Source organism: Synchiropus splendidus, chromosome 11, assembly GCF_027744825.2.
Source record: "Synchiropus splendidus isolate RoL2022-P1 chromosome 11, RoL_Sspl_1.0, whole genome shotgun sequence".
Classification (NCBI taxonomy): Eukaryota; Metazoa; Chordata; class Actinopteri; order Syngnathiformes; family Callionymidae; genus Synchiropus; species Synchiropus splendidus.
This window is the reverse complement of record NC_071344.1, coordinates 21,028,050-21,039,381: the sequence shown is the minus strand read 5'-3', so window position 1 is coordinate 21,039,381 and position 11,332 is coordinate 21,028,050. Positions and strand designations below refer to the sequence as shown.

At 41.5% G+C, this 11,332-nt stretch overlaps 1 protein-coding gene across 1 annotated transcript; it reads left to right on the top strand.

Moving 5' to 3' along the window:
• Positions 1-1,327: 1,327 nt before the first annotated feature.
• rnf103 (ring finger protein 103) lies at positions 1,328-10,910 on the top strand. Its single transcript, XM_053878875.1, has 7 exons — positions 1,328-1,881; positions 2,857-3,005; positions 3,419-3,534; positions 3,656-4,078; positions 4,152-4,284; positions 6,943-7,029; positions 8,254-10,910. The coding sequence occupies exons 1-7, from the start codon at positions 1,653-1,655 to the stop codon at positions 9,181-9,183; spliced, it is 2,067 nt and encodes a 688-aa protein (XP_053734850.1). The 5' UTR covers positions 1,328-1,652; the 3' UTR covers positions 9,184-10,910.
• Positions 10,911-11,332: the final 422 nt, after the last annotated feature.

The window sequence follows — 11,332 nt, the reverse complement described above, 5'->3', positions numbered from 1 at the left end:
ATGTTATTACTACGAATTAACTGTTGACTAAGGTTAGTTCAAATATGTAACAAATCAAGTGGAAGTTTTGTAGACCCAATAAAAAACTGTTTTTAAAAAGTGTTTTTTTCAAGAACATGCTTTCTTAACAAAAAAAAAATATAGATCATTTGTGAGTGCTACAAATTTTGAACATCTACTTTACATAAAATCTAGGAATCTGAATTTATAAATGCATATTGCAATGCACGACACAATTCGCTTTTTTTCCTGACAACATGGCCTTCATTCATTTACTCTTAAACGTTCAGTGTTCACTGGTCAGAATTGGTGACTGAGGTATGAACAGGGATGGTTGCATGTCACTGGTCAAGATTTTGGAAGCAACAAAATTGTGAAGTGTAAATACCAAGCAATAATGATGTGATTGCATTCAACGACCAGAATTAAACTTATCAAGTATGTGAAGTCAAGACAAAGTGCCTTCAACGTCAAAAATGAGAAACTTGTGTTCGAGTTTGTGTTCTCAAAATAAAATGTTGCTAAAAACAACAACTTGATTTGTCTTTTTTTTTCACATTTGATATTCATGATGTACTTACTCATATACTTTTAAAATGACACATCGCTGTCTTACTGTTGATTTACAATTCTGCTTTATACTTCATTTACATACTGTATGCACAAATCAGTATGGATCGCTGCTTGATGGTTCTCGACATCAAACATCGTGCCCTTTCCCTGCTGGAGAGGTGATCCAGCATGTTCTGGGAACCAATTGACGTGTCAAGGCTTATGTCCTCTACACTGGTGCCCATTCCTCGTAGCACTTTGTGACCCATCTTGCAGTCGCAGTCGATGATCCTGCAGGAGAGTAGCTGGATGGTCATTGGGACTATGCCCTACTGGAATGGTGAATGGTGAATGAATGGTAGCCGTGCGACCCCTCTCTGACACATGGTGCTACTTTGGGCCCCTGGTGACCCAGGTTTTTCACTCATGGGTGAAAGGTTTTGAATTGCTCTTTGTCATGAGAAACCTTTACATCAAACCTCCAGCATATTGATTTAGTATGTGACCAGTTTGACTATAAAGCAATAAGTGTGTTTGTCCAGTAAATTAAATCTTGTTCTCACGATTGCATTTCAAGTGGGAGTTTTAAATGCCAGAAACAGACTTGCGTTGTTGATCTGCCCCGTGGTACCCTCCCATCTGAGTTGCACCCTCAAAGGAATGCCAAACAATTCTAAATAAGTTTGCCTATGGCGAGTGTCTCGTGCGTGGTTTTTTCCTCACCATCAATCCTTTTAAAACTTTATTTTGTATATTGTTTACAAAGCGAGTCGGAAGCGGACATGACATCAGAGTTGTGTACACCAGCAGCTGAACTGGACGAAAAGTATCCGTCCGATAATATATTTTTCGTCTTGTTGTGAATATTTGTCATCGGCGTCATTACACGTGTCAATCCCGGTGCCGTCGCCGTGGTCCGGGTTGATCCGGACCTCCTGGTTGTGTTTCACCGCAAGCCTTTTTATTTCTTGTTTACAAAACCGAGGCCTAGCCGTGGTTGCTAAGCTAAGCTATCTGTCAGCGCGAGCTACGTCCTACTGCTGTGACTCAAGCCGAGTGCTCCATGTCCGCTCAGTGTCACTAGAAGTGTGTCCGGTCCGATGATGTGGTTGAAGTTGTTCTTCCTGTTGCTCTACTTCCTTTTACTGTTCATGCTGGCAAGGCTCTTCGAGGCAGTAGTTTGGTATGAAACGGGTGTGTTTGCGACCCAGCTCGTGGACCCAGTGACCCTCAGTTACAAGAAGCTGAAGACCATCCTGGAGTGTCGCGGACTGGGCTACTCCGGGCTGCCGGAGAAGAAGGATGTCAGCGAGCTGGTGGAGAAGTCAGGTCAGGCAGCTCGTCATGCATTTGAATACACCTTGTCCTCTTCCAACGTCTTCAAGGGAAACGACCATGACTCTTGTCTGCTAAGTATATCCACTATATCCTCACTCCGTGAGCTTCAGTGTTTGACTTCTCTGTGCAAAATAAGTCTGCTGCATGAATTGGGTTGAATCCCGGTCAGCGTGAGCAAAGTTTGTGACTCGGATGCGTTGGAACAGACATGGACAAATAGGGTTTTCACCGAGACATGGGGGTGGCATCGTTTTCACTTCGCAAGATATGTGTAAAGATGGGTTTAAAGTGGTCCTGAATCACATGAAAATGATTTTCTTCATCATTTTGGTCATTAAAAGAAGGTAATCCGTGACAATGACAGCTGCTTCAGCATTTGACACCTCTAGTTGGATTGGAGAGGCGGCTCTCCAAGAGAATGTTGAGGGAATGGTTGTATCACGTGAATTTAGTTTCTTTGTGCAATTTTACTTTTTGATCTATTTGTACAGAGCAATATGGAATATAGAAAAAATGCCACTCTTGTAACATATTAGGGAACAAACAGTTGTGAAACACTAAATCTTTTTTTTTTTTTTTTTTTTGTCAAAACGCTTGGTTCCATCTAAAATACCTGAGCATTTATTGTAACCATGGATGTGTCTGATTAGGCAAATTTCTAAATAAGTTATCAATTTGTAGTTCAAATTGTCCAAAAAGTCCCAAATGTATAATAGAATCTATTATGTCTTTTAAAGCTGTCCTCTCGTGAAGTTTGGTTGCTGTCATCAAAATGGTCAAACACTTTCTCTGTGCTTCAAAAAAGGTGGTTGATAACATAGCACTTATTTAGCTTTATTCACTATTTTTGGAACAACAAGTAACAACCAAATGCAGTAATTGCACATGTATTATCTCCTTGATTAGATATCGCACAATTTTATCCTGGTTGTATTTTGTTATTTATGGGACCATTTTCCCTGACAGGAGAGCTGACTCAAGGGGAGTTGTACTCAGCCATCAAGAAGGAGGAAGAACAAAATGAGGAGGGAGATGCCAGCAGCACACACTTCAGTGGAGAGATGCACTTCTATGAACTAGTTGAAGACACGAAAGATGGGATTTGGCTGGTTCAGGTTAGTAAGACCAAACAACCACAAGTGTCGCAAGCCATGAGCATGTAAATTTGTAAATGTTCCTTCTGTTTTATGTGACAGTCTGACACTCAAAAAGACTGTTCCAGATAGAAAGCACAGAGCAATTGAAGTTTGGAACTGTTAAGCTTTTATGGTCAATTCATGTAGAACCTGCAGTTGTTGTTCTGGGTGCATCCCCCATGATGACTGCAGTGGTGATAACCTTTTACAGGCAGTTGATGAGGGAAACCAACAAGTTTTATTTACATCAAGTTCCCGTTGTTTTAAGCTGTGGCAAGAGGTCTGTATACTTCAGTGGAATAAAAAAAAATCATTCAGATGTTGATTGTGCCACAGTGCATGAGCTGAGGTGTGTTTTCAGCTCCCACTTAATCAGCTTTGTTCATGTACAGGTCATTGCTCAGGACCGTGAGGCGTTGCTCAGTCACGCTAACTGGGGAAAGATGGTGCAGAAAGTGTCTCAATTTGGGATCAGGACCGGTACCTTTAACTGCTCCCACGATTACAGGTAAGGAGTTTTTATCACCTTGAAGTTGTTAAAAGTAAACTATTTCACTGTCTAGAGAGTCCAGAAATGTTCACGTGAAGGCTGAGACTTCAAATTCTGCATACAACTGTTTGTGCTCTAGGCCATGTATCCGCCGTGGCTGGCAGCGCTCCACCCTCATCATGTCTGTCCCTCAGACATCAGCCTCTAAAGGCAAAGTGGTCCTCAAGGAATATACTGGCCGCCGCATTGAAACTGATCACATCTTTCGCTGGATGACCTCACACATGGCTCATCGGGTCAAAACTCTCAGTTCCACTGAAAAGCTACTGGAGGAGTGGAACTCTGACTCAACCTGCACTGTCAAAATGTTCATGTTTGCCCACCTGCCCCAGCCCCCTGCATTCTTCTCTTCACTGTCTGTCAAGTTCACTGGCAGGATTGAGTTCATCTTTGTGGACGTCCGCCAGTGGGATAACCACAGTAGTTTGTCCGAGATTGGTGTGACTCAGACTCCTGCCTATATCTTGAAGATGCCTGAAGGGATATATCGCTATGGGAACAGGTAACCTTTTTCACATATGTTGTTTTTTGGTTGGTTTGACAAACCAAATGTGTTTGCTCCTTTCTGTCTGCAGCACCGGTGAGTTTCTGTCTCTTGCAGCCATGGACTCATTTCTCCGGTCAGTGCAGCCAGAGGTCAACGATCTCTTTGTGTTGAGTCTTGTCCTGATCAACTTGCTGGCCTGGATGGATCTGTTCATCACACAGGTTTGTTGTCCTCCAATACTCACCTAGGATTGTGGAAGAATGTTCTTGGAAAAAGCAGTGTGAGTGTCCTTTAACTGTGATGAAGATCTACTATTCTCTGGTCCTCACACCTCTTGAATTGCACTGTTCATTATTCAATCATTATATATAGATGTGGTGGATGTGTTTCTAGAGCTACTATAAAGCTGCTCAAGTAAGATACCTCATGTGTTGGTGTCATTATAAAAATGAGGCTAAATGGAAAGAACTGGAATTAGAGCAAATGGAAATTCCTCTCCAATCATTATTAGGATGTACCTTCATTAAGACGCTTCAGAAAGCCCAACTGAGCTGTTGCACAGTGGTTCCACTGAATATTAGGCGCAAAGAATCTAAGAGTCTGAAACGTTCAGGGAATATAAAGCAGCTAAGATGGATTGCTTTCAACCACAACTTTAAACCAGCTCAGAAGGACGCCATATTTAAATGGTTGTGGAAGAACGGTTGTGGAGTTGCTTCATATTGCTCTATTGTGGATAAATTTAAAGTTTTCAGCAACTGAAAGACACCATCAATTTAGAGAAACAAGATAGGGTATTTACAACTTAAGCATCATTTCAGTAAGCACATTCAACCTGAAGAAACTGAAACTGACTTTATGAAAATATTTACCGATGCACTTCTTGATCAAATGGAGGGGAAGCAAATTTAAAGGATATACTCACACATGCAAAGAACCTGTAAACACTCCACACTTTATATTTACTCTAAATGGAGGAAGACTCGAACGTATTAAATGAAGAAGATTGGCAAAATACTTGCACCAATCACTGCACAGAACTTTCTTGGAAAAACATGATACATTTTGTTAGAACTCCTTAAAGAAAATCTATTTTAAGTGGCAATGCTGAGTCTAAAAAATGTTGAGACAATGTAGTACTCAATCAGCCAATCACGTTCGCATTCTTTGGGACTGTCCTCAAGTAAAGGTTTGTTGGCAAGTAACATTGAGAAATTAATGCTGAATTGGGCTTTGCAGTGCTGAGATTCTCTTCAATTCCCCTCACCAATACTTTTTGAGATACAGCTGTTTGCAGCATTGCTAGGCACGGTTTGATGTCACCTGGTAGCGCCTCACTTTTTGTTTCCTTTCCTCTTCCGAGGCTTTCTGCCATCATTTTCTCAGGCTCCTTCTATCCCTCCCAAGTCAGTTATACTGTAATTAAGTCTCCTGAAAATGCTGTGGCCTGATATTTTCTTCTGGAACGTTTATGTCTTGTCAATGAATGTAAATAACGTTGCCCAGCCCATTTCACACTTTCCACGGTATGGATTCAGTCTTCATTGATGGTTTCCCACTCTTTTTTGGGGATCACATGTAGGGATCTAACAGTTACCAGTATAAATGGTATAACGTGGTAATGTGGTAAAATTAGGGACGATTACGCATCTTTCAGAAATTCCCTGCAAATGGTGTCTCACTTCTGTGACTTCTCATTGCTGGTGTTCATCATTGGAATCTGCCTCAAATAAGTAAATAGTGATTTTGTGTTTCTGGGTAAATAAAGGCTGGGCCATTCAGGTCCGTGTGTGTGATGTCAGCCGTCTTGTCAGGTGGAGTAAACTCCAGCTGCATGCATTATAACCGTCCCAAATGGATACTCTGCTGCTACAACTGTCTGAGCAGGTGTCTATGTTTGTGTCTGCTTCTGAGACGCGATCCCTCACATGCTGCACGGGCATTTTTCTCATGAAATCAGTCAACTGTATGGTGTTAAACATCAGAAACGTCACCTCTCTTGATTCACATTTGAACAAACCAGCTCGCCAAGACCGTTTCATTTCACCATTGTTCCATTAACATAACATACATAACACATTTACATGGTCAGAGCATTCTGGAGTGATCTGTGCAACCTCCTGCTGTTCTTGGTTGGAAACATCCACAACTCTGCTGTCAAAACAATACAAACAGTGCAATGTCAAGACGTCACTTCCCACATTTAGAGTGGACGAGTCAGTGATGCTTGGAGCTGCTGCTTCTTCAATCTCACCAGTGACACAAATGTCATACACTTGCATATTATTTTTTCTACTGAAGTAAGTGATATTTAATGATTTCAGTAAATTTAAGTTTTTTTTTTTTTTTTACATTTGAGCACATTGCAACGACATCATGATAAAAATGATAACCCAGATAATTTTCATGATAAATGAAAATTATCTGCTTATCTGTAGCTTATCTGCAGCTTTGCAACTTGAGACCTGACAGTGCTTGTCGTCATTGTTTCTGTTCCCAAATCTGTTGCTTTGTAATCTCTCCAAGCTGTCACCAGGTCTTTCCTGGGTCGTGAGCTGCCTTTTCAGAGTGCTCACTGGTTTGGTAACCAGATGTCCGTTATTCTTACTATCTTCAAACTGAGGGAGCTCAAATGCAACATTCTAAAACATCTATACCTTCCATTTGCGTTTGTCCATTTTGCTGTAGTAGTAGCTAGCTTGTCAACTGAACCTGGTCCTCAGGATCTTGAAATCATGTGTGTTCAGAGTAATGTGACATTTAAAAAAATGACAATTTTATGCCGATTTTACTAATAAATAACTCATGTTTTGTCATGTTTGTGCCATCTGAATGTTTTGCTTTCTTTGATTCTAACATATTTAATTTTTTGCTCACAGGGAGCAACAGTGAAGCGATTTGTGGTTCTAATCCGAACACTTGGGACTTACAACTCCATACTGCTGGTGTCATGGCTTCCTGTTCTGGTAGGAAATACCAGCGGTTTATTTTGTTCTAAAAGACATTCTTCATTTCTTTTGGGTGTATCACCTGCCGTATATCACAATCTCTTGCTATAGAAAACATATCTGTTTTTATTTCTACAATTGGTGGACATGACATATGCCAGATTTACCTAATTTTATTTTGTTTTGGGGGAGTTTCAGCTCAAATCTTTCGCATGATCATTGTTTTCAGTGTTTCCATTTTGGAAGGCATTTATTTTGCACTGCATTTGCATCAACCTTGATGCTCTACAATTGTAAATAAAGAGATGATGAACTCTCCATCATTTTGATGTGAGGGTGTGTGGTCAAGTTAGAGGCACATCAGGTTCAGAAAACAACTCTAAGTTGTGCTTTTGACCAGCATATTTTTTCTGACTCTCTGTGAGTGACAGTTTGTATACAATAGTGTATAAAATGTGACAGTCCATACCATCTTTGGCCAATCGTCAATATGATCTAATCGTTCGCGATCTGATCTCATCAGGGGGCCAAATGCGGCCCTTTGACTGTATTTATGTGGCCCTCCTGGAGTCAGAGCAAAACTATAAAACTGACATTGTTGTTGTCTCTGACATTTTGTCTTATGGATTGTTTTTTGTTTATTATGATGTAACTGAAACATAACCTTCTTGTTTAATTATTTTTTCTAAATCTTCTCTCGTGGCTATTTTAGGAGCATTTCTTGTCAGTAAGTAAATTTTGAAATGTATGAGCCACATTGACAATCTTTAAATGGAATGTGGTTTAAATTAAATAAAACACAACAAACCAACAGTTTCTATGCATTTTTACAGTGTAGATTCATAATCACACATGATTTTTATTTTCAATTTTCTCTTGTCCTCCTCTCTTTGTGTTTGACGGCCCTTCTCAACGGTCACAATATATAACCCGGCCCCTTGGGAAATTTAATTGCCCACCTCTGTCCTAGACCATGATAATGTTGGTAACATAAAATGTACTTCATGTCAACAGATTAGAGATCACTGAAATAAACTCACTCATTCATAATAACATCTCTGCCACAATTATGCTTTGCATGCCATGCAAACCTGATGACGTGGTCAGCATTCGATAAAACATTTTTGGTGCAGTACTTCTGTCACCGTCACCTTGGAGGGCAGGAGAGCATGAGATTGAAAGTGTACAAGATATTTAGCTGATTTTGTCTTCAATGGGAGTAATGATGCTCATCTCCCGCAGGCTCTCATCCAACTACCCTATCTGGACACTCTGTACGGTTTCAGCCTGAAATTGCTGAGGTACGCAGACACCACCACGCTGGCCAGTCTCGTGCGAGCCGACTGGACCTTCTACTCGTCCCACCCTGCCCTCTTCCTGTCTACCTACCTTGCTCATGGGCTGCTAGTGGACTACTTTGAAAAGAAGCGTCGCTGTGGCAACAGAATTCAGGAGGACAGCACCACCAACCTGGAGTGGCTGGCGAGTCTATGGGACTGGTACACATCCTACCTGCTGCACCCCATTGCATCTCTGCAGCAGGTTCCCTCTGACTTCTCGGATTGGGATGATGATCCAAACGTCTTCTTTGAGAGATTGGCCTATCCTGATCTCTGGCTGCGGCCATTGGTGACCATGGACTATATGAAAAGCTTGCCAACCTGGAGATTCCGAGTGGTCTGTGTGGAAGGGTGCAGTGCGAGAACAGATGACGAGACTGATGGCTCACATTCAGACACAGATTGCGAGGAGCGGGCTGAAGTTACAGCTTGTAGACTTGGACCCGGTGGTGAGTGCACTCTGAACCGCAAAGTGTGTTCCTGTCTAGATTCCCAGTCCAGTTCTGGTTGTTGTAAGGAATGGTCAGCATCAGCTGACCAGGTAGAGAAGAAGGAAGCCTCCCACCACCCTCACTGTGACTGCTCAGCGTGGCCAGGCGATATGCTGCCTTGCTCTGAGTGTGTTGTGTGTTTGGAGAACTTTGTTAGCAGGGATGTGCTGATGGGCTTGCCCTGTGGCCATGTCTTCCACCAGCGCTGCATAGTGGTGTGGCTCTCAGCTGGACGCCACTGCTGCCCTGTGTGTCGTTGGCCCAGCTACAAGAAGAAACGACACCCCACTGCACAAAGCACTTCTACGGAGAACACACAACTGGATTCGTTGTCCACTTGATTAAAGCTCCCAAACCTTCACTTTACATGCTCATCTAGGAGGTAACTGATGACCTCCAACATATTTCCATTCCTTAGAAGCTAGAAAGAAGCTTAATTGTTTCCATCTGACATTACCCGAATTGGAAAAGCACCTCAGTCAGTGGTAGGTAAAGTAGTCAACAGGCCATTGGCAAAACCCAGGTGACTGCTTCATTCCTCTTTTAAAATGTGCCTCGATGTGAAGTAATAGTTTTTAAAGTTAGTGACCTATACAGAATATATTTCATCATCATGATTTAATTTCCTCCATGAGCTGCATGGATGTAGCATGATTCCCCCCCAAGAGATGTTGATGACAGCTTTAAAAATACCTTCAAAATAAGAGTCGTCCGGAAGACAGATAAGAACCTAACCAAGAGACATAAGATGTGGGAAAATTTTCTATGTATGTGTATGTTCTGATGACAGCTTGTCACTGGACTCTATTAGGAAGATGAAAATTGTATTAACTTATTGAGAATGATTTAACAGTAGTATAACTGAATAAACATTCGCCATTCCAAAAAGATTTTGTTTGGCCTGTTGGAGTTGCATTTCACATCACATCACATGCGTGTGCCATCAGTGATACAGCTGCCAGCCAGCCTATATAGCTAGTCAGTGGTCTTTTCCTTTGTCCCAGGGTTCGGATTAGACATGTCTCCAACATTTGTCATCCCGTCTCTCCCCTCCACATGTCCAAACCATTGGAGTCTGGCCTCCCTACTGTTGTCTCCAAATTTCTCCACATCCCTCTGATAGATTTGTTTCGAGTCTTGTCCTTCCTGGTCATCCCCAATAGAAGCCTGAGCATCATCGGCTCTGGACTCTTCTAACTTTGCTTCTTGTCATTGCGACGTAGCTACTGTCTCTAAACCGGCATCCATCGTGGCAGGTCTCACTTCTGTCCTGTCGAGCTTCCCTTTCACTCTACCTACCACTCTCTCACAGGTCCTCCCTGACAGTTGTCTCCACCTGGTGATACCTGCCTGCACCCTCCTCTTCATCTATTTTAGTCTCTTTCTGTAGGACTGATCCCAGAAACTTGAACTCATCAGATCTTCCTGCATCTCTCGCTCATTTACACACATTATTCTGTCTTGGTTCTTTTGGGCTTTATTTCTCTTTTCTCCATCACATACTTTCACCTGTCTCTTCTTTATTCTCATCAACGTCATGCTCCATGAGTCAGGCTTATGTGATTCCTCATAGACTTATATATAGTTACCCACAAGACCACTAGACTTCATCACAATATAGGGTTAACTGATCAACACTCTGCAATATCAAGCGGTTTCATTAAATTCATTTAAAAGGTTATTGCAATTATCACATTTTAAATGATAATTATGATCAGGACTAAATAGTTTGTGGAAAGAAAACATTTCATGGTTTGCCCACCCCTGATTTGTCAGAAACTACTTCTGTTGAACAAAGATTTTATTTTGTATTCACTACCCAGGTTATGAATCCATGACATAATGGCAACATTATTTGTGATATGGCCCCACAACACTCAAAAACAACACTGGTGCCGTTTGTCAAGTTGACCCAGTTCCTCCAGCACACATGTAACCACAGAGGAGCTATGCACACTAATAAACAGGTGAACATTATTGGCTAACATGGTCACGCTGACAGTTTCTCCCTGCAGGTCAAATGTCCGCCTTCAGTCTGAGGGTCACTGACTAGTTTTGGGATAAAATGTTCTTATATATTGACTTCAAAAAGAAGCAGTAGAAGATTCCACTAGATTCCATTTTCAGATCAAGAAATGTACATCATATCTGGACCTTCCCCTCACAGCAAGCTGTGGAAAAACTGTTCTGAAATAATGTGATTAAAAAAAAAAAAAAACAAGAAAAAACATTGCACACTCATTAAAAAGCAAATCATTGTATTATTGTTTTTGTCAAAGCTACTGTGACCCATGTTAGATGTGACTCACTGCTTCTCAGGGAACAGAAGTGTGTCAGGTTCACTGGGTCTGAGTTACATGCAGTTGGACCATGACATCAGGTTTCCAGGTCATTCAGACATCATCAGCATGTCACTCACCAAAGTGGAGTTCCTACATTTTAAAGTCTTAGCAAGTGACTTGCACCAAATCACAATGCATCTTAAGAAGA